Raw genomic sequence first — 22,899 nt, forward strand, 5'->3', positions numbered from 1 at the left:
CCCAATGGCGACTGCTCTAGTAAACCTCATCTTTAGGGCGGAGTCTAACACTTTGCCTTAGCTATATTGATCTGGATAGATATATGTAGCTGGACGCTCGAAAACATTGGCGTTGAACGTTAGGTTTGGTCGGAGGTTCAAGCGCCGAAGTAAAGCCGGGGGACTGTTACCAAGTAAGGAAGGCCACAGCGACTCAACCTATAAAGGAAGGTGATGAATGGAGCGGTATGCAGAGAAAGAGAGACACGGAGTCATATAGAGTCCACAAGTATGCAGAGGAGAAAAAAGAGCGGAGTGCTGCGGGAGTGACGGGAGTGATGGAAAGTGTTAAAGATTGTGTTCAACAATAATAGGTGACGGGTTTCATCAAAAAGTATGCATTTTTCCGGACGGTAACAAACTGGCAAGACCATTGACTTTGAACAACGACTTTTACAAGCACACGACCACAAAGGTAAGATGGTCTCAAATCATGACCATAGAAATCTGTTATCAACAAGGCCGATGAGAAATGGTAAAGGGTCCGCCAACATGAATGTCTTGCTCTGAGTTCATGCTGGGTAGAAGAGAGACGGAGGCATTCAGCGTAGACCAGTCTAATACACTCACAATCTTCGTAGGTATCATGATTGCCCATATGTTATAGCCTGATGTCTCTTGCTAAAGTTGTCTGCGGAGAATGATAGGCTAACGCGATGTGGAATAGCGTAGGGCAAAGCCAATAATTTCTGCACATCGCAGGGTTTGCACAAATTCTCTGGTGGCATCAACGCATGCTCTTCCTCTTGTCAACCCTGGTGGCTGGTGGAGTAAGAGATCTTTCTATGGGCGGAAGCCCATCGACAGTTGTGCTGTTCAGGTCAACCAAAGTGCTACCTGCAAAGGCGATATCGACAAGCTCAATCTTGACATGATCCATCCTGACAAAGCCTTGATTTGGCAGACAGATGCCGACCTGCTTGGTGATTTGCGTATCAATGAATCAGCGAATTGGAGGAACACCCAACAGGGGCATGCCTTTCTGAGCGTCATTATCACTATCAAGCCCACCCAGCTGTGGCTAGTCGACCCTTTGATCCCTCACCGTCTGGGAAGCAGCCATATGGGGTTTTGATTCAGAGCCGATTGCTGCTGCCACAACAACAAACTGTGAAAATGCAAGAAGCTTGAACTTGAGCGTTGCCCCTCGCTTCGCATCGAGTTTGCTCCCCTATGCTCACCTTGATTGTTGAGGTTTTCCGTCTTTCTTGCACTATCAAAACTTCTAAGAGGAGGAATATCGTGGACATTGAGGAGCGGTGATGCTCCAAACTAAGTTGGCGAGATTGCATCTTGAATTGCTGTAAAGCAATATATCTCTTGCCTCCAAGCTGAAGCTTGGCGATTCTCCTCCTGTATGGGTCCAGCAACCAAGAGATAACGAACGGTTGTGAGAATGTTGCTCTAAGCACTGAGCATCATCGATGATGGTGTAAAGCACCATGAAGCAGGGAATGAAGGGGCGTCTGGTGGAATACCAGTGCTCTTATCACTCTGAAGCTCGAGTGTCTCTAAGGGTGTGCCTGAATAAAGATGCCTGAGCATCTGAGAGCGTCTTGTAACCTAGCCGTATGCGAGGCTAGTCTAATGCAAAGCAAAGAAGACCTCCCAAAGAGGTATTGTTAGTTGGGGTGAATGAGAAACACCTCTTTTCTGTGCCAAGAAATATCCGCCAAATCCAGGTGTTGACGCAAACCCTGCCTCGAACGAGGACACCTTGACAAGCGTATTCCATCACACACAAATCTATCAATACTCGACTCTCCGAGCCAGAAAAGTCCTCTATCCTTGCCAGAATGTCATCTTCAAATCCAAGGCATGGTGCTGAATACGAAAGAGGAGATCCAGAAGACACATACGATGCTTTTGACTACGAAGATGAAACCGGCAACGACGACGTTGAACGATGTATCAGTGAGGGTATACTTCGCCAGGAGGATCAACCTCAGGCTCAACGCCCAGAAAAGAATTCCTACATGCAAGCAATATCAAGCGTCGTGAAACGCGGCAAAAAGATGGGAAGGGCGGAGAGGGTCGAAAGGGTGGAACCAGCCTCAAAAGATGGTGTCCTTGGTGCCTCTCGACGCCTGATCAGCCACGATCATCGGACTGCGCTCTCACCAGAGCTTGCTGCTGCGTTCGACAGTGAGGGTAAGAGTTACCTAAATGGGTCCTCCTCCGAACCAGTTCATACTAATCAGGACTCTTTGGCATAGTTTCTTCCCGAGCCAAGTGGATCAAGGAGCGGGCAAACAAGAACGCAGGAGCACTTGAAGAGCTCTTGCGCCGAGTCCCAGATTCAGAACGCGACCTACAGCGGCTTGTCACCCAAACCCTGCTAAACGAACGCCAGAACGAGAAGGAGGCAGGGAAGATAGGGGACTTCATGGAGGAAGTCAAGAAGAAGGATCAGGTTGGGCTGCTGGGTCGTGCTTGGAACATTTTGAAGGGAAAGCACTAGATTGCTTGAGATGAAAACTGGAGTTTGCTATTGTATAGGGGTGAATAAGTCTATTTTACACATAGCATCAATCACAATACCGCCATTCAGGCGACCAGTGGGTTTTCCCCTGGGCCTAATGAAAGCATTGAAGCAGGACTTTCACCCGGAAAAGCCAGATCACTTGCTTATCTCTTCGTGCTTGCCGCCCTCATACTGATCTCTGCGACTGGGGGTAAGAGAGTTGTTTGTGAGATATCTTACGAGCAGAGAGTACTCGGGTGGATTGTGTGGCCGGTTGGTTCTACATTACTTCTTCGGATGAGTAAAGCAAGATGGACGGGAGCTGAGACGAGAGCTACTCTCTTTCATCTCACAACCTGCCAACGAACTCTCAGCTTGCATGGCTTCGAGCGCGAGCAGCAGGCTATATCTTCTCTTCCGTCATGCCGCTATAGATCTGCGATCCATGCCCTAGTAACTGGCCGGAAAGGGGTTGCGTCTTGGCACCATTGTTGTAGATGATGGGGGAGGATGATAGTCTGTATTGAAATTTGCAAAGATCTTCCAAGCTGCTTGCTTGACATGAGACGGCCTTTTTCTTTCATGTGGACCATTGCCAGAGAAAACTGCCGGATGCATTTTGAATTGAGGATTCAGCCCGATCTGGAGTCTTCATGCAGGATTACATATTCTCGTTCATTACAATACAAGCCCACGTTGCGGCTATCAAATCCATACCCTCATTCGACACTGCCTGTCTGCATCCATTGTAGTACGAGATGCGCAATCTGCTCCGGAGCCTCCTCAGGCAAATAGTGGCCTTTCTTACCACCAATACCCCTAGCTTGATAATGTACACCTTCAGCAATCCAATCTTTCCAACTGCCGGCCACATTATGCATGGTTCCCAGTTTCTCCTCTGAGAATACAACTAGGGTAGGGACGTTGATCCTCCGCCCACGTTCATTATCCTCTGTCTGTTCACTCACCTCCTGCACACTTCCACACTGATAATCTTCACAACTTCCTACAATAGCATCTCGCTTCTTGAAATTTGCAGCGTAGACATCGTGTGCCCCATCTGCCGCGGAGGAAGCTTGAACTTCCGGACTCGATCCTTGGGCACGCTGAATGAGGTCTCGACACCACTGATCGCCACCGTAGGCTTGAATCATCTTGGTGGCTTGACCTACATTCGCCAGGAATGGCCAGTGGAAGTAAGCTGCGCAGGCTTGTGGATTTGCGAATGCTTCCCACTGGACTTTGGTGGGCACGATGTCCATCAGCACTACGCTGTTGATCTTCAGATGCGGAGCTCCGGCGTTGTCGCTGTCGACTGCTAGACGATGAGCGATTCGCGCTCCTCGGTCATGGCCTATTAGGATGATGTTTCGCGCACCATCTGTGCTGCTTTGGACGTTGAACACTGAGGTAAGGGCCTCGAGGATGGCGCCACCAACTGCTCGTTTGGAGTGTTGACCTGTAGAAGGAAGACTGGATACGCCGTAGCCTGGTAGCTGTGGCGCATTCAATAGTCACATTCCGTTGTAAGGCAGAGAAGCACAAACCTCTGGCACGAAAAGCGAAGCATGGGGCATCAATTCCGGAATAAGCTGCCAGGTAGATTATCAGTGATAATGCTATGCTTGATTGACCTGGATATCATATAGCGTACATATCGCCACCTCAATTCCCATCAGCGTCATAGCAACGGATGCATTGAGAGGTACATACATATAAGCGGATTGAGGATAGCCATGAATTAGAACAGCAATTGGGTCTTCTTTCCCTTTTGGATAGGAATAGCTACAGATTGTGGAACCCGAGGATGTTGGAGTAAGCTCTTGCTGCAGGTCTGGATAGATGGATGTAGGCTTCTGTGTCATCTTTGGGATATGTGCAAGTCTAATAGAACTGTTCCGGCTCATTGTGCCGTGATGGAGATGGATTGGATAAACTCTTGGCGGATTTCTGGGAAAACGAGGCCGGGGAATTTCAGTTATGTGCTGGTGATCTTCCAACATTTTCAATTCCTTCCACCAAACTTTCATCACAGGCCAGAGAGAGGGAGGCATCAAGTCCCATGAGCAGCTGGAGTCCTCATGCACTCTTATTAGTGGGAGAAGTATTACGAGAAGCTTCAATGCTCGGAAAACTTACTATGCGGGAAAAAGGGTCGAAGAGGCTATGGACACATTCTCAGAGAATGAAGCTGGTTCTAGCAGATCGTCACTGGGAAACTGCATATGATACCAGTGGTCTCTGAATTTTTGTCATAGCGCTTCTTTCCAATCTGTGAATGGTCAGCGAAGGAAGTGTCTCCAAGCACAGAAAATACACCCAGGAGTGTTCTAACATGACGTCCTGGTCGCACCAAACTTCAGAAGTGATAACAGATGAGAATCTTTCAAACTTTCTTGAAACAAACAGGGGACACTAGGTGGTTCTAGCAAGAGCGTTGTCAGTTGAGCAGCACAAGTGGAAGATGTTACTCAAAAATGCTGAGATTCATTCAGGAGGGCCTCCAGTGGTATGAAAGTTCCATAAGGTTCCAAGTCAAGTGAGGAACAAGGAAAAGAAGAGTGAAAGCTTTGATTTCTAGTATTGAAATCTCACATTCAGGGCTACGGATCTTCAGCATTCCCAACCTTCAACTGCGTATTGTTCGCTTCACTAGAACTAATCACTCGCTCTTCGCCTCGTTTGCACAACACATCTAGGTCAGGTTGATCACCTGCTGCCCCGCCCACACATAGGTCTCCCAGAGTGACCTTCGCATCGTCAACATCGCCTCGTTCCTCCCTTCCGATGCAAACCTCACCCTCCCATACCTCTGGTCATCCAAATTCCCAAGCACAAACGCAACATACTTTGGATGTTGCAAAAGAACGCTTGCGCCTCTTGCGAACTCCATTCGGTGTGTATTACCTAGGAATATCAATGGCTCAAGAAACGAAGCTCGCACGTCGAAGCCCATAGCTGTGTCAGAATCGCAGACAAGGACATCGGCTCTTGATATGATATTCCGTCGAATGAGACTTAACCGCTCCAGCATGGCGGTTGCCTCCCCGGCGGCGGCAACCTGCCCATTTAGGACGCGAGCTCGATCGGCGAAGTGCTGAGCACGATCACCGGGATAGAGGTTGAAGTACGCCTGTGCATGGTCTGCCCAGCTCATGGCTTGCGGGGTATGATACTGTGGCGCCGCAGCAGCTCCTGCGTTGTGAAGCGCACCTTGATCGTGCATGTATGCATGGGATGGCAGGTCATCAAGCAGCATCTTGAAGTACAGATCCAAGGCTGGCCGAAGAGGATTTCCGGAGTTGGAGAGGTCGCTTTTAGCAGCAGCATTGTGCTCCGTGGCTGGAGATTTATAATCCACATCAGTGGTTGAGTAGCTCATCAACCTCTTCGCCCTCCAGGTGCGACCGTAATGGTCATCGGTCGTGCTAGTTCGCTGAAAGAGGTCGAACAAGTCCCAACACACTCTAGATCTGTCCTCGGGCTCGTCGACAACAAGAATTGTTCGATGTCCCATACCGACGAGGACCAGGATCAGACCGTATACTGCACGGAAGCTGCTTGCTGAGATTGTCGCACGAATCAGCTGAGTCTTTCCAGTAATTTGACCCGGCACATTGAACAAGAGGTTGCCCTCAATCTGTCGGATGTTCACCATCAATGGTGAATTTCGAACAGCCTGTGCAAAACCCTGGAATAGAGCGTCCAGTCTGGTCATCTCAGCTGGGTCATTGAGGGGAGGATTTGGACCTCGGTGAAGGTCGTCGCGGAACGGGGATGGTGCCACCGGGCGCAACACATTTGCCTGGAGAGCCTGCATAGTCGGATTGGTAGAGAATCCTGAGAATCTTACCATCCGCGAGAACAACACTAGAGGAACCTGCCTATTCTCAATGAAGCGCAGCTTTACTGGAAACACAACAGCCAAGTGGAAATTTGCTTGGGCACTCTGCCTCACGGCAGGATTAGGTATCCGCAGAGAAAGAGCAAAGTTTGCACCGGTTGAGGACCTGGCGGAATCGGGGGTCAGCACCATGCCGTACGCGAACTCTGGTGTCCCCTGCGTGTTCCCTCCCAGGTTGTTGTACCAAGTGATGTGGAACAATGATCCGGGTCGAGGAGTAGTGATAGGAAAGGAGCGTGAAGTCGTGCCAATATAAATATATCCAATGTATCCATACGGATCTGTTGGGATGTCTCTGGCCGGAAGGGAATTATTCGCTGTCAAGAGCCGGCTTGCCTTACGGAGAAACGGGGTGGTACTCCTGAGAAGCTTCATCCCCTGCATACTCTTGCCAACGTCAGTGCAGAAAGCTTCATGACCTTGATTCTCCCGGACCAGTGCAACACTGTTCGCGACAGCACGAATCCGCCGGTCTCGACTGCCTATGGTGTCCGAGATTTGCAGAACAGGGTCTCCAAGCACCTGCGTCCCCTGATGCGTTACCATGTCGCAGTACATCGAGTTTCGGAAACCAGGAAGAGGATCCATGCTCAAACCTAAACTATCCATAGGATATTGAAACAGTGGCTGATAGCGCTGGCCACACATCCATCTGAACCAAAAGAGGACGCTGTTCGTGAATATCTGCAGCTGTGCCGTCGGCACTCGACAGTAAAACCAGGCATGGAAACCAGTGGCTGCCATCCCTCGAGCTGAAGTCATCGCATCCAAGAGCCGGGCATCGTTGGAACCTGGTGGAAGTCGTGCTCGGATGGCGGCAAGCCCCTCAGGATCATGGCACACATGACCGTGTGATACCAGTTTGATTCGCAGAGTCTCCTTTCTCTGTGCTGATGGTACACCGAGATGAACTGCCGCAGGATCATGGTCGTACATATGGCCACCCCCTCCTGATAAGCCCAGAAACTGAGTATCGCCTAGGTGCAAGTTGTAATACTCTTCTGAACCTTCCCGTCCTGCATGAACACCGGGCTCCAGGATGATCGTGACGCTAACCTGTGGTTGATTGTTGGCTGCTGCAATGGTGACCGTGACTTCCAAGCCAGGTGATCCGGTTCGGCCAGCGTTGACGAAGAGGGTATAATTCATACCGACGTTGTTGATGCCGTTATTTATATCGCCTGTATCGAAAGGAATCTGGTTTGCTGGCTGGTGTGGGATATACCGTATTAGGAGGCCGTAGGGACCTAAGACAGAGATGCCCCGCCAGTCGAACTGAGGTGAGGAAGGTGTTGCCATTTTGGAAGAGATGGAGTGTATCGCTTTTATAGTAAGGGAGAATGATTGCTTCAAGCTTTCACAAAGAGTGGTAGACTGCTCAAGAGCGCCTTTCCTCCTGCTAATTACCGGTTTGCTGAGTGCAAGCCGTTGAAAATCGACAAGGAGCGTCTCTTTGGTGGATTGCCTCAAACAGCCTGGGGTTGGGAGCAGGTGCACAATGAATGAATGTGGATGGACACCGAGCACGCCGACGGGTTGATATGTGGTCTGGAGAAATGATAAACAGGGAACCCCGATGAGTGATGGCCACCTCAAGCAGGCAACGATGGTCAACCCCACAAGAGCAGGTAATGAAGCGCTTTCACACCCACGAAACCTTGTACGATACGTATCGATCCTATGGAACAATGAGGAATAGCAACGTTCAGCACTGCTGAGGAGTGTCCTGCGTGAGCAAGAGGTAATGAGCAAGACCAAGCCGAAAGAACGAGTTGTATGAGCAAGGATGATATGCGGAATGAAGATGGAAAAGTTATATAGAATTTCTGCCAGTTGGCAGCATTATATATACACGACCGCACCGTACCGCACCGCGGCGCATTCACAGCCTGTGCGGAACCCCTGGTGGAGATATAGCCGATGAAAAGCGCAGATATAGCCGATGAGAAGCGCCAAATCCCTTCACAGTTACCAAGCTTCCATTGTTGCGTGATCACTTCACGTGAAAGATAGCCGCAATAGCCGATGAGAAGCGTCAGACATCTTCACAGTTGGCTGGTTTCCATTGTTGCATGATCACTTCACGTGAAAGATAGCCGCAATAGCCGATGAGAAGCGTCAAAAATATTCACAGTTGGCGGGTTTCCATTGTTGCGTGATCACTTTGAGTGAAGGACTGGCCGGAAAAGCCAATGAAAAGCGCCAATTGTTTCACTATTCCTGGCCGCCAGTACTAAAGGGTGAATTTCAGCAAAGAGTTCGGATGCTACCGATGCAAGCCGGGAGAAGCTTACCTATTGAAGAGTTCCGTCAATACGCGATGACCACAGTGAATATTACTGAGAGAGCGTATCACAAGCGTTCACCATTCCCGAATAACATGCTTCAGGAGCGGCTATAGGAACTGAGTGAGGATGGGAGACATCCACGAGGGCAAGCTTAAAAGAGTTCAGTGGCAGTGTACTTTTCTATTTGCCATTGATGAGCACATATCAGTTCTAGCTCCGGCTTCTACATCTGGCTGTCACCCCAATACCCACTGGCGGCTAGATGACATCTACCCTCGCCGGGCCGCTCCTTCTTCCTAGTACCCCCCTGAGCACTTCTTCCAAATGTGGTCATTGCCTCATTTCGACCACGAGATGCAAGCTGCATCTGCCCAGAACGCTGGTCTGCTGATTACCTCTGTAGTCGGACGTAAGATTCTTTCCCCCCAGTTCCAGTCAGGGCCTCCAGGCAAAACGCCCGCCCGCCACTCTCTTTCATGTAAATATGTACTTCTTCGACGCTCGTTTGATAGAAACCAAGGCACGCTCTCAAGACTAATTGGCGTTATGTCATGTGACGTCCTTCAAATATTTATCCTCTTGGTGCCGCTTAGCATCGTACATTTTTAGGGAATCAGTTTCCCTAGGGAAATGTTGGTACCTTTGTACCACTCAGTAGTGTACACTCGCTAGGGAATCTACTACTCTTACCGATCGTTCGAAAACGACAACCTTCATCATCCTTGATCATCACGCTGCCCGCGATACTTACTTGATCTTCGAATGTACTGTGCTCGATTCTTTGTCTAATTAAATAAGATCTTTAGTTATAATAACCATTTCAGAATTTCTTCCATGAACCTATTAATGATCTGATGGCATTCACCACTGTCGACATTATTAGGGTCCGGATTATGCTATGTTCGAAACACCCACCTTTTCAATCATTTGCATACATTGTAGGCGACACGCTTAGGGCAATACATCTTCCCTTGACTCGTTTAGACAATCTCAATGGTGTATTCTCCTCCTTCATCAATCTCCAGGTAATACCTTTCCTCAAGAGACCTCGATTTACTGGCAAGCGTTACTTGGTCGCAAAGCCGAGTCCCAGACATTTCAAGCAAACCAACACGGCAATATTGTCCTTCAAGGTCTCTGGTGGTACGGAGAACAAGCCAGAGGCTAGAACGTTTAGTCACCAACACACGAAATACGCATAATTCTTGTTCAGCGACCTGACAAGCCAAGTCTTTACACCTTTCATCCCAGTAAAGTTCCATGAAAGGCCCACCGTCGTCATCGGTGTCATCGTTGTCATCGTCGTTCTCGTCGTTCTCGTCGTTCTCGTCGTTCTCGTCGTTCTCGTCGTTCTCATCGTTCTCATCGTCTTTCTCATTTTGAAACAGGAATATCCAGTTTTGTGTATTAAAAGCATTCTGTAATCGCTGGCAGTCTATCACAGTCTCTAATAGGCACATACATCCTCTGAGCTGAATTTTCCCACCTTTGAGAAGACCAAGTTCGTCGAGACTATCATGAGCGGGAGTAGTCTGTGCTGCAATTACATGGGCGTGAGTCACAACCTTTGGTGAAGGATGGCAGAAGACATTTGGAGCGATACTTCCATCAATAGAAGCCCAGGACCAAGTCGGTGCTCGATACAGTGTTGGACGCAACGACGGGCCGCCGGGCCATGCTGTCCAGCAAAGGGTATTAGGTAGGTGGGCCCTCCAATGACCAGCAAGATAGCTGGAGGATTGAAATCCCCTTATATTGCCCCACTGCTTTGCGAGTCCCGAAAGAGCAATTAATTTGTCATACGCATACGTCAAACTACAACTGGAGTAGAGGGAGATTATATCTTCCCATGTCTGGTCCTTTATGTAAGGGTCCGCCGCTTCTGTCAGTGTCTTCTTCCAGGCACGAATGTTTTCATTTTCGATATCCTCGTTGAATCCTCTCGGGAAACACTGAGTTGCGACCAGAGATGAACATTGCCAGTAGACCTCCCCATGTGTGAAATGTATGGTCCGAGGTGCAAGTAGTCTCTCCTGAAACGCCCATCCTCGCTTATTAAGAGGGGCGGTATCAACATTGTTGTGGAACATGTCTGAACGATAACAGTAATAAATTCCAGAAGCGTTTTTCGGCCATGAAACTGAAAATTTGCAAGGGTAAAAAGTAAGAGGACTACTGTCGTGAAAGAGACCATCATTGCTATTTTTGGACACCGTAGCCGCAATGTTGATATATGAATTATTGTAGATGGCTCCCATTGCTGATGACTCTCTAAGCCAATCCTCGCGCGAGTCCTGAATAATGCAGAGACTGTCTATCCAGAGGTATCTGATACCCAGATCACGGGTAACTTGAATGGCGTCCCGAAAAGTTGTTGGTAAATCACTAATCCGGATTCCATTCTGAAAAGCATGTTTCGATTTTTCCACAAGTTTGTTGAGGAAACGCCTCCCCACGAATGGCTTAGAGTCGTGTAATCAACCAATGAACTCGGTAGAACATTGGTATCTCGCAGATAGACCATCGCAGGGTCAGTGTGGGAGGCAACGTCCAGTAGACGGGCAGCTCTTACAGAGCTAGTGTTGACGTAACATTGATGCTCTTGGGATTTATGATTTTTTCGACAGTTGATAATCCAGTCGGTGACTTGATATAATCCATGTCTGGACCAGGTGTCCTCGGCTCGCAACTGCACCACTGGCTTCCGCAGGGTATCTGGCACATAAAATCAGTTCTAGTGTTCATCCCGGACTTTGTCCGATTGTATGCTGACAGTCGTCTGGCACAATCAACATATGCGCCATTCTGTTTCCGGGATGCTCTAATTGCCTAGCTGCTTCTGATGACGATGAAGGCATCTTATTGAATTTCAGGGAGGTCAGAACTAGCCTATCTGCATTCTCTCGATGACACTCATAGTATACTGTAGCCCTGATGTCTTGTGGAATGTGTTCCGATTTCACAGACTTCAAAAGTGCCGCGCATATGTGGCAGCCGAGTTCTGCACAAGCTTTAAGCTCTCGTATGTCATGGTGAGGCTGGCATTTATAAAAATTGCCCCCGGAATCACTGGAGTATAACATGCCATTGCTTTCAAAAAGCGACTGACATTCGGGACAAAGGCTGTCCAAAGCATCGTCGTCGACGGCGTTGAGATTGATTCAGCCTCCATAATTCTTATGCCACTCTACTGTTATGAATCGCTTCAACGTGCGGTCACTATCCAAGGGTAGCTTGTGTTAGAAGTAGTAGCAAACAGCGTATGGAGGTGCCAATTCACTTGATTGAGTTACTCCTATCAAAAGGAGCATTTGCTCATACTAATAGCTATAGAAGCGCATTACTGTAACAGCTCAGAAACAGCATTTGGCGTTCAATTCGTATAGCAATGCTCACTGCCATAAATAACAGGGCGTAACAGTTACAAGAGCGTTTCGTGCGTTTTGCATGCGGGGACCCTTGTACCATCATGCTAATACGTAACAGATACGTATCATGTACGCAGGGATTCTGACAGCTTGGTAGGGAAGGTACTGAAGTTAAGGCTAGTGGAGAAGTTTGCTCTTTAGCGAAGTCTCATTAAAGCGAAAGGTATTTTGGTGATGGTCAATGAAGGAAAAAAGTTGGGGTGTCACATGACCCGATTAAAGACCGGCTACCAACGATAAAATCGGCGTCTAAAGGGGTCGTTTGCTCAGGGGCGCTTAAATAAGCGTTCTTGAACATTTTCTTTTGATTGAACAATGCCGAAATGACAGAAGAGACCCGTCAATTTTGCCATTCGAGCGCGTGCGTAATTGAATCTGACTCTTTGTAAGGTCTAAGAGCAATGGTATATAAACTGAGGTTGTTTAGATGTAGAAATAGATAAATGATGAAGTCTACGAAGCAAGACCCAGATTAGTTTCAAATTTTTTTCGATGTTCCTGGTGTCAAGATTAATAGCATTATCATCATCCTGAATTGCGATACGCTATCTCTTTCTAAGAAAATGTCGCTAAACCAGTGATACAGTAAATACTCAATTTTACGTCGTAAACCAATTATCAGTACTAGCCTTTTCACACAAGGGTTATAACAATTAGACCTGTAGTCGTAGTAGGTATTCATAACACTACACTAAAGAGCAGCTAGTATCAGATACAGCCTCACTGTTACACTTTTTTGAACCTTCTCTTGTTTTAATTTACGCGACTGATTCATTTCATTTACAGCTAGACCATTATGAGTTTAGATCAGTTGTGTACCAGATGTTTACCCACTGAGGTGGGTTCTTGGCAAGCCATAACAGGTCCAATGGACAGAATCAAGCAAACAAATTGTTTGAGCTCATTCAAATCAAATTTCTCTCTAGAGTAGGGCCAGGAACTTGAAAAGGCCAATGATGATATTGCAAATAGGGTTGTGTTGCATATATCAGTTGGCCACGTTAGTTGACATCTAGCAAAAAACAGTTCTATTAAGCTAAAAAGTAGACCTTTTGGCGTGAATTGCGTTTTGAACTTCAACTTTGGTCTAGTATTATACTATAATCGCTTCTTCCGTCTACAACGTAACGGAGGCCTCCTTACCCGTGTTTCGTATGTGATTCAATGGCTGTACTACAACTGCTATCGAAAGTGTATCACCCATAAATTGTAAGCCGTATGACCATAATATCTAGTAGACTCATAAATCATCTAAATTCGTAGCGAAGACGACTGCAAGACTAAACAACGACCCGTCCCTTCCCCGGCCCAGCTCTTGTTGCCTTCCACCTGGTTCTCACCTTTTTCCTAACAGCATGCGCATTGGCGGCCCCTTACGACAGTAGAGACGAGCCAATAGATCCAAAACCCGGCGCCGCCGGGCCCAAGGTAGTCGCTCGGAATCGCCATGATGGCCGCGACGGCGCTGAAAGGTAGGAAGACGGCAGCGACGCGCGTTAGGCGGGTGATACCCTGGCCGTCGGCCAATGTTTGCTCGGCCTCACCAATGGACACGAGCGCGAGCAGCACGTCGATGTTATTCTCGATGCGCGCGCGGGTGCGGGCGAGGCGGGACAGGACGTGCTGGAAGTCTTGAACACTGAGCGAGGGCGGAGAAGTCGCGTTGCCGCCGGCGGCGATTTCACGTTTGCTTGTAGATTGCCACAAGGGCTGACCGTGTTGTTCGCACTGGCGCAGCGCGTCCTGGGCGAGCTCTGTGTACCTACCCCAGCGGCGCTTCATAGCCAAGAGGTCCTGAAGGAAAGTCTGCAATGTGTACAGCTTCTTGTTGCCCTGCTCGAGCATGAACGCGATGGTCTCCAGCTCCCGCCCAGCGCACTCGTCGACGAGGAGCCACTCGGAGGCTATAGCCTGGTACAGACCGTGCAGCGCGGCGAACGGGTCGCACAGGATCTGGGCACGACGCTCGTAACTGGCAGAAAGCTCGCGCGCAAGTGTCGAGGCGAGTGCTGCACGGGTGGAGCTTGGCGGCGGCAGCGTTTCTGCGCCCCAATAATGCCCGTGGCGAAATCTCTTGTCGCTGATCAGCCATTTCTGATGAGCTTTAGGCCTGGCGTGCGTGGCTTGAGTAATAGGTGCGTTTGGCGCCATAAACTGGACTCCCGTGGCCTGGAAGATGGGATCGACAAGTATAAGGCCTTACGCCGCGGCCTGGATTAGTTCTTCTAGCCGAGGATTGGGTCTTGAGCGCGGCTTACCGACTAACCGACCATCGTCGTCATTGTCTCTGCTCATCCAAACCATCAACTTTTCGCGGGCAAAAGCTAAGGATGCTATCAACTCTCCTTCTCCTGTCCTCGGCCGTAGAATCCCTGCGATGCGGTCCACACGGCTCGTTCTATTATCCGACTTTACCCATTGTATAGCCTCGGGCTCGGCCAACGCAGCGTCCTCATCACTATCTCCATCCTCTAGCTGCCATTGGAACGGCCGGGGTTTCACCCATTCTGTCTTGGTGAAATTCTGCGTCGCTTGTACGGACGGCAGCGTCAGCCACTGAGGCACGACGCGTCGCTTCCAGTACCATGACCGGTTCTCCACGTACTCGCTCCAAAACTGCGGCGGGATGCGCAGCGCCAGGCCCAGCTTGACCACTGTCTCTGGACACAGATTCTCGACAATGAGGAAGCTGGCCTCGTGCGGGCCCTCGCTTTCTACCGCCACCCGAGGATCGCTGGACAGCCTGAGAAGAAAGTCCTCGACTCCGGCCGGGCCCGTGCTCTCTGTTTCTCTGAACGCAGGGCGGTGGTCGTCTTTTCGGACGCTGAAGTTGAGCGAGGTGCAGCGCACATGGGGCTCCTCGCGACCGGCCTCGCGCGCAAAAAATTCATCCAGAATAGAAAGGCTGTGCCCATAGAAGGCAGAGTCGCTGCAGTTGTCAAAACTCTGTTTGTACACCTTGTAGGACGTGAGTATGGCGTCCTCTCGTTGTGACACGGGATTTGGCGCTGCCATGACCACGGATTTGAGAGGGCAGCAGGAGGAAGAGGAGGGTTCGTGAGTAATCTACTTGGATTAGGATGCATACTTCAGCAGACAAGACATCAGTATTTTAGGGGGATCACAGTCCCTCTGAAGAATAGAGATATGTCAACCTGTGCAGAGTGCGTAGAATAGCAAGTTGGTCTCTATATAGGGGTTTAGAGAGCGTAGAACTACGTAGTATGTACAACTTGGCTGTACGGTACGGCGAAATTATCTTTAAAATTAAGTTACAGTACGGCGGACTATTATTGGGTTGAGGACACATCAAAATTTTGAAAATCAAAATCGGATTTTAGAACTCCGCACCAACTCCTCAACTGCTATACGCCTGCCGTACGCTATATAGAGGCCATATAGCTGTCTGCTGAGCATAGATAGATCCATAAACTCTTTTACACCTCTTAATCTGGTCCTTTATTCGTTTATTCATCCATTTGCGTCAGGCCGTGGCCGTCTGACATCAACTCTGTATAATGTACTTCTCTTTACTATCCTTCTTATTATCCTTCTCCTCCTTGCTATCCTCCTCCTTGCTATACTTCTGCTTGCTATTCTTCTTCTTGCTATCCTCTTTATCCTTCTCCTTACTATCCTCCTTCTTGCTATCCTCTTTATCCTTCTCCTTACGATTCTCCTTACTATCCCCCCTTATCCTTCTCCTTCTTCTTCTTAAGATTCTTCTCTTACTATCCTTCTTCTTAAGATCCTTTTCTCTCTGTATAAGATTTGGCGCAAGAAAAAAAAATAGCAAGGAGGAGGATAGCAAGGAGGAGGATAGCAAGGAGGAGGATAGCAAGAAGGAGGATAGCAAGGAGGAGAATAGCAAGAAGTTGATTATGCGGAGTTGAGGAGTTGGTGTGGAGTTCAAAATTCCGATTTTGAATTTCAAAATTTTGATGTGTCGTCAACCCAATAACAGTCCGCCGTATTACACAATACTTTGCGTTGCCAAATTGCTGCGAATTCCTTAGCGCTACCCTCGAAAGTTGCTGGCGCCACAGGGCGGAATTACGGTCAGATAAGTAAGCAATTTTCTGTATCTTCTGACGAATCACCACAGTCTTTGAGGCTGATCAAGACTGGATTCATAACGATTGTTCCACCGAGATGCCCAATCTCGTTCAGCTGCTTCAGTCCTTACTGTCAATTGCATTGATACGCGAAATGTATACGTCCAGCTTAAGCAATCACTGGGTTGGGAGGAGCCTTTGTTTTGTAGCGTCATCTCGAATATTCAATGTCATCACAAAGTCGGCTACCACCCGGGGTGAGCAGGACAGCGTGTGCGTGCCACTCTCTAAAGCTTGTTCGCCTGTTGCGATCCAGCGCTAGCCATCCCGACAGACCTACGAAATAAAGCCTAGAGTGTCTGGTCGATGTATCCGCAGAGGCTGAGGGGATCCCGACATCGTCTTGCCAAAGCCCATATACGCATGCTGCTCACCTGGACCTGCCGCTTGGCCACGAACGTCGTTTGCCACAGTGCTTTGGGTAGCGTTGCTCAACGCCTGAGTCTGAGTCCTCACCAATTTGATCATGTTGGGGGCCTATTATCAACTCTATACAGAACATATCATGTACTTGATCCTCTCGGCAAACTCCAATACATACCATGTATCATAAATATTATTCGAAGATCGCGGCCTCCAGAGTATCCAGGGACAGATTTGTTTGGGGCAGAATATGTCAGAACTCCACCTTAGAATTTGCGACCGCACATCATGCGTCTTCCGAGGAGCGACAGCTGATCCATATCAAGACCCACAATGCTGAATGGCATGCTGTTCTGGTGGTAGGTTGTGACCCTATGGTGATGTGCGCGCTTCAGATGGTTCAGCACGTCGTGGTCTGAAGTTTGGATCGCTGTTATTTCTGAGACTAAAGTAGAAAATTTCTAGTGAAGTCCGACCAGGTCAGCGTGGATTGAAAATGACCATGACGATTCCAGCTGCGCTGATTCGTTATCTGAGTTCTTGGAGAGCAGCAGGATTGTTGGGAACAAATTCGTGGGTGGTAATCTGGACCCTCAGAGTTCGCTCCTTGACATCCAAAGGGCTGTTACCAATCAAGTTGAGGTTCTGGTTGTACATATGGCCGCCGCCGCCACCATCTCCTGGCCAGCCAGCTTGGAACCAAGTCAGATGGTACCAATCTTCCTCCCGTCTAGTTCTAGTATGGATACTGAGTTTATAGCAAAGGGTGACGGCGATGGCTAGCGCAGCAGCAGTGAGAGGAAGAGTGACAATTACGATAACAACACCCAACGTGTCAAGCTCTCCTCCAAGCAGCCGTATCATATATCCAAGTCGAGCTGGTTGGACGGAGTCAGACCACTAATCTCCATAAAATTCGCCCGATTGGGTATACCAAAGAAGAGGAGAGCAGAGTATGGAACCATAATTCTTATATTGTTGGAGTCGAAGTTCGGGCTTGTGGGTAAGTTTGCCATGTTGAAAGGATGCTGAGTCATCTTGTTTCGTTGGACGTTTGTGCTTGTGGAATTTGCAGATAAGGTTGTCTACTGAATGAAAAAGTTGTTTTTGGCTCAGGGAAATACACAGTGTAAAAGGTAGAACGCGTACCCTGAATGTTGGTGAGGAGTGTGAACCTTCACTGCTGGCACGATTGCTCAGTATCGGACACACAATTAGTTTGCCATTAAGGTCTACAAAGAAGCAGGGTGACCTTGTACGTGTTGACCAATGACTGGTTTGTTGGAGTCAAGAATTGCTGTGTCAACCTGTACTACCCCTTCAGGCAGTGTTGGCTATATGCAAGCTGAAAGAAGACTCGAATGTGCAAAGACTCGCAATCGCTGACGGGTTGCTAGGATGTCAACAGAACGTTGATATGGCTAATTACAAAGGGTTCTTGCTGGATGACGCTGTTGTCTACAAGCAACACTATTGAAGACTACGCGCAACAACGTAAAGTCAAGCTTGAAAAGCAAGCAGAATAGCATGCAGACTGATGAAGAGTAATGTATGAGGGAAGCATCAAAAGGATTATTTGAGTCTTCTCCCAAAAATATGGTTGGCCACCTGGCGAGCAGACACTGTTAAACACAGAGATACATTGCACACCTGTAGCCTTAGCACTACATTTATGGATAGGCTCATACTAATGAGAAGCAGAAAACCGTTTTATGCGAGCAATCCAATACACAAATATCAGAGTACATGCTGTTTCTGGTACAGGTAGTATTGGCAGTCAAGTCTCCTCCTTGCTTGGGCATGATACGTGAAGGAGCACTGCAAGCTTTCACTTTGGACCACGATAGCAGAGAGGAGCCGCTGTCATCTCCGTTCTTCCACTCTCAATAAAGACATTGAAGCATGCCCGATGGATTGTAACCATCATTGCTACTAGTAGTTGACATTCACGGAGACTACCACTATAGGATAAGGGGTAAGTCTTGGCATAAACCTATGATCTTTATCCACTGACCAATTTGAACGATCTACCAGAGCAAAGGGATGGGATCTTCTTTCTTTATGCCTTGCTCACGCTGTTCGGATTGAGTGGGCCCATATACATTGTCGATAATTGTTTGACCCCAGAAGGATGGGGTGTAGTCACTCAATCACTCTTTCTTGGTCATCTCAGTTCTCTAGTCAGCCAAATGTTGCCTCCAGTCTGTAGACTGACAGCTTTGTGAAAAAGCAATGTCAAAACTGGATAAGAGCACCAGGCTGGCACGTATACTTCTGGGGCCAGAGTATGTAGTTATGTTTAGCCACTGCGTAAAACCTCTAGCTCTCTTCAAAGAACACTGAACACCGCAAGACACCGCTATAAGCCACAGGAGGCGGCCCTATCCATCTCGTCCATCCTCAAAACCACTTGGCACTTTTCTACCACCACTATCCCCAACTTCCGCAAACTCACCGCAGCACTTAACGATAAGTTCTATAGCGAAATCAGTCATCTGAAGTGCCATCCTTGACTTTAAACGATCTCCTCGCAACACGATAGAGCAGAGCGCAACACTCACCGAACAACCTCAACACAAGACCTCACTGTTGCCGATCTCTCAGCTCACTCACCCACGATGTGCATCACCAGCCTCCCCTACTGCCCACCGCAACACTCTCAGCAAATCCCCTCGCTCGTCCACGCAGCCGCAGCGATCGACGCTCAAACCCAGCCAACCCAGCCGTCATCACCCCTCTCCCTATCGGCATCCTACTCACCGATCTCACCACAAAATGCGTGGTTCATCTGCGAGCATCCCAGCACAGCCCGCACCACCACCAACAACAACAACAACAACAACACAACAACAACAACAACAATCACCCCAGCAAAGCCAACCCAGCCAACCAGACTCCGCCCAAGACGGCGCAAGCCTCCACCATATCCACCTCCCCCACCACCTGCCCCAACATCGAGATCCGCCATCCCTCCTTCAACGGCGCCAAATGCATCCGCTGCACCGACGCCGCACGCGCCGCCGCTGCTGCCAAAGGCGTCACCCAGGAAGAAAAGGCCCAGGTGGAGATGGTGCGGAAGCTGGAGGAAGAGATCGCGCGGCTGGAGGGTGTGGTGACGAATATGAAGAGGAAGCTGAGGAGCTTGACGCTTGCGAAGGAGACGGATGGGGATGATGGGGAGGGGGAGACGGGTGAGGGTTTGAAGGATGTTCTGGAGGGGAACCTGGGGAGTGGGTGGGGGGGTGTGCTGTGAGATTGAGATTGAGGTGGAGGTTGAGAGCTGGGCGGGGTGGGAGAAGGGAAGGGAGGGTGCTTGGGTCGATTTTGTTGCTTGCTGGAGCGGGGGTGAGAGGCAGGGAGAGAGAGCTGTGCATGAGAGATGGGAAATGAGTGCAGTGGGCCCCAGCCACATGCAGCACATTTCAAATTTGCTAAACCTTCGTGCTTTCTGTGTCTCGCTCGTGAATCGTGCTTCCCTTGCAATTATCACAATTTCGTCCTTTACACCCTGCTGCACACAAAGGAACAAAACTAACAAGGAAGCGCAATAGGGATACATGTCTTCTTCGTTGTTTTGCATCGCTTCCCACAATATCGTTCATCAATTCTGAGCTTCGCTTACTTGCCTGCCATCATTTGTAAGCGGTCCCAAGACTGTGGTTCTGCCTACTCGTTGCTGCGCCTGCTCACTGCCGATTCCACCCGCAGAGTACCCAACCCCCACTGCCACATCGCCATCATGTGCATCCTCATAATTGCACCATGCTCCTACGTCAATTATCAGAAATCAGAACAGACAGGGGTGCAGCTCAGTGATGGCGGCATTCGAAGTCTAGTCTCCTGTGTCGATTCGCGTCGGTATGCTTTCGCGAAGAGAAGATGCAGCCCGTGGTGCGGAGGAGTCAAGATTCAACATTGGCGGCCTGACATGCAAGTGCTGGAAAACTGTCTGGAATGCTCGGATATCTCATGTGAATTGGGGTTGAGGCGAGATGGGAACAGGGTTATGGTTACAAGATATTGCTGGCCGGGGAGGGCGGATGCGGATACGGAAATATTGGTAGAACGGCAGGGATTTACGCAAATGATGCAGAGTTGACGATAGGTTGGAGCAAGGGTGGTGACTGATCAGGGAAGAAGTATGACACGAGACTCGCATGCGGACCGATTGAGTGGGTGTATCTCTTGACAAGACACATTGCGTTTCAAGAAATCTGATAATTCTGCTTCAGAAGTTTATCCTTCCTCGTTCTTCGCTTCAACGACCCCAAGGATGTCCTCCTACATTGGTTTCGGCCAGAGAAGCATGCTCTGGGTCCTCCTTGACAGGTTCTGCACTATAGACAGACTCCCATTGTCCATGTTCAATGTCTCACCTTAGAGCTTGCCGGGAACCTCCCAGAAAAAATTTTCTAGAGTTTTTTCGTCTTGGAGACTTGATCTCGCAATTATCCACTTCAGCTCGTCCATGTCAGGCTGCTTTCCCGGCCTCCTTCGCCCACATCACTGATTACGAAGGGGGCGGACGTGTTGGTCTAGACCTAGAATATGAGCTAGCGGAGTGCTTATGATTGCTATGGTAGTGGCGATAATGATCGTGTTCGATTGGGGGATCTTTGTGGTAGACATTATACTAGCCGATCAGGGGGCACGAAAATTACTAGCGCCTTCGGTGGGATGAGACGTTGTCGAGACAATCGAGGGAAGTCATGCAGTTGAAATTTATACATGATTCTCCTTCAACAATAGCAGTTCCGGTGGTGATCAGACGTCGATTCAGTGATCTCATAACGGCCAGAAATACCTGGACTAGACTCCTGTTCATCTGGAAGTGTCTTATATTGAATTTGAAAAGGAACATGCCTCGACTGACCGGGTTCGCAGGCGCTTATTGGCAGGACCAATTCGGGAACGAGCAAGGAGAAGCTGAATATCTTCCTCAGATCTCGATGGCCTTATAAAAGCGCCATTTTGGAAGATGGATCAGCGACAAGCGCTGCAACCTCCATGTGAGATCCTGGCGTAAGTGCTTTGATGTCCGACATGGAAGGTCGCCCCAGATATAGTGATACGTATGATGCTGCTCGAAATCGTGTAAAAGCTGCTTGGTCCAATAAAATGCGCTGTAAGACACGTCATACATCAGACTCTTTCGCTGATCCATATTGCACCCCGACAACCATACCGAATGACGTTGGTCAGAGGTGCATAGGGTTGTGCTTGTTTTGCATCATTCTCGACAGCGTGGTCGAGATGCTCGAGCTCTTCATCACGAATGCGTTTCAAGGTATTTATGAGTTCTTCCAATTCCGGATCAACCTCCTCGCCCCTGCTTTTGATCTCCTGCATCCATCGAAACAGTTCTCTGACTTGCCCGTTATAATGATTCCCAATCTCTGTCTCCACTGCTTCTGTACAAGCCATTGAGGCCTCGCGACCCATGACGCCCGTTGACCAGCCCAGGATTGAAGCCGCGGCCTTCCACACGGGATACATGGCTGTTGGACGAACTCGATGTTTGGCAAGAAGCTTGTTGAAGGTGGCGAAATGCCCTGCCTCTTGATCGTACATGTGCTTCATCAAAGACCGAAGGTTAGGGTGCGACTGTAGAAGGGGCGGCGTTTGAGCGGTATAGATCAAGGTGGCAGCCAATTCACCTGCTTGGTTCACACGTAAAGCCCGGTCGAGAAACTCCCTTTGATCTTGAGAGAGTTGTGCAAGTGGTTTCTTCTGATCTGGTGCAGTCTGCATTCCTCTCTGCGGCATGGCGTATATTGGTGGTCTTCGAGGCAATGCCATGCATCTGGCAGGCGGCGACCACTGTCTGAACCGTGGAACAGCGGAACAACCGCTGGGGACAATGCGCATACCTCCAATCACTCCCATCTCTGGTATGAGGGCTGTGTCATCGGATGAAGAGTCTGCCACCAGGTTTGTGCACAATCAATACGGTGTTAACATCCAAGCCGTATGTACATATGTAACCATCTAAAGCTTGAAAGCTTGATTCACATGTAAATCTTTTTAGCGCCTTGGCAAACCATCTTCCTCCTGCGTCCCGGTGTGTTGCGTAGGATCAAGTACAACACTTCATTGTCTACTATTCTCCCATCAGCACAACCACTCGGATCCGAGGTTTGGATCTTGGCCTGATCAGCTCCATCGTGGATCCTGAGATGTTGCGTTCTGGAATCTGCCTTACGACTTTCGATCTGTATTGTTGATCCTCGCATCTCTCATTCACTCATTAATTTACTATTGTCTACCATCTATTCACTCTTTCTTATTGACCGCAGTC

At 48.9% G+C, this 22,899-nt stretch overlaps 8 protein-coding genes across 8 annotated transcripts; 2 read left to right on the forward strand and 6 right to left on the reverse strand.

The window, feature by feature from the left end:
• Positions 1-1,835: 1,835 nt before the first annotated feature.
• On the forward strand, positions 1,836-2,500 carry EPUS_04492 (uncharacterized protein; the record flags this gene model as incomplete). The annotated part of the gene is made up of 2 exons (XM_007807267.1): positions 1,836-2,190; positions 2,256-2,500. The coding sequence occupies 2 exons, from the start codon at positions 1,836-1,838 to the stop codon at positions 2,498-2,500; spliced, it is 600 nt and encodes a 199-aa protein (XP_007805458.1).
• A 722-nt stretch (positions 2,501-3,222) lies between these two features.
• Positions 3,223-4,368, reverse strand: EPUS_04493 (uncharacterized protein; the record flags this gene model as incomplete). The annotated part of the gene is made up of 3 exons (XM_007807268.1): positions 3,223-3,999; positions 4,051-4,095; positions 4,168-4,368. The coding sequence occupies 3 exons, from the start codon at positions 4,366-4,368 to the stop codon at positions 3,223-3,225; spliced, it is 1,023 nt and encodes a 340-aa protein (XP_007805459.1).
• Positions 4,369-5,198: 830 nt separating this feature from the next.
• Positions 5,199-7,706, reverse strand: EPUS_04494 (uncharacterized protein; the record flags this gene model as incomplete). Its single annotated transcript, XM_007807269.1, has 1 exon — positions 5,199-7,706. The coding sequence occupies one exon, from the start codon at positions 7,704-7,706 to the stop codon at positions 5,199-5,201; it is 2,508 nt and encodes an 835-aa protein (XP_007805460.1).
• A 1,969-nt stretch (positions 7,707-9,675) lies between these two features.
• On the reverse strand, positions 9,676-10,785 carry EPUS_04495 (uncharacterized protein; the record flags this gene model as incomplete). Its single annotated transcript, XM_007807270.1, has 1 exon — positions 9,676-10,785. The coding sequence occupies one exon, from the start codon at positions 10,783-10,785 to the stop codon at positions 9,676-9,678; it is 1,110 nt and encodes a 369-aa protein (XP_007805461.1).
• Positions 10,786-13,470: 2,685 nt separating this feature from the next.
• On the reverse strand, positions 13,471-15,138 carry EPUS_04496 (uncharacterized protein; the record flags this gene model as incomplete). Its single annotated transcript, XM_007807271.1, has 2 exons — positions 13,471-14,321; positions 14,382-15,138. 2 exons carry the CDS (start codon positions 15,136-15,138, stop codon positions 13,471-13,473), a joined length of 1,608 nt encoding a protein of 535 aa, XP_007805462.1.
• Positions 15,139-17,129: 1,991 nt separating this feature from the next.
• Positions 17,130-17,617, reverse strand: EPUS_04497 (uncharacterized protein; the record flags this gene model as incomplete). Its single annotated transcript, XM_007807272.1, has 2 exons — positions 17,130-17,479; positions 17,536-17,617. 2 exons carry the CDS (start codon positions 17,615-17,617, stop codon positions 17,130-17,132), a joined length of 432 nt encoding a protein of 143 aa, XP_007805463.1.
• A 1,216-nt stretch (positions 17,618-18,833) lies between these two features.
• Positions 18,834-19,854, forward strand: EPUS_04498 (uncharacterized protein; the record flags this gene model as incomplete). Its single annotated transcript, XM_007807273.1, has 2 exons — positions 18,834-18,886; positions 19,206-19,854. The coding sequence occupies 2 exons, from the start codon at positions 18,834-18,836 to the stop codon at positions 19,852-19,854; spliced, it is 702 nt and encodes a 233-aa protein (XP_007805464.1).
• A 1,889-nt stretch (positions 19,855-21,743) lies between these two features.
• Positions 21,744-22,367, reverse strand: EPUS_04499 (uncharacterized protein; the record flags this gene model as incomplete). The annotated part of the gene is made up of 1 exon (XM_007807274.1): positions 21,744-22,367. One exon carries the CDS (start codon positions 22,365-22,367, stop codon positions 21,744-21,746), a length of 624 nt encoding a protein of 207 aa, XP_007805465.1.
• Positions 22,368-22,899: the final 532 nt, after the last annotated feature.

The sequence above is a fragment of the Endocarpon pusillum genome (genome assembly GCF_000464535.1).
Source record: "Endocarpon pusillum Z07020 unplaced genomic scaffold scaffold6833, whole genome shotgun sequence".
Classification (NCBI taxonomy): Eukaryota; Fungi; Ascomycota; class Eurotiomycetes; order Verrucariales; family Verrucariaceae; genus Endocarpon; species Endocarpon pusillum.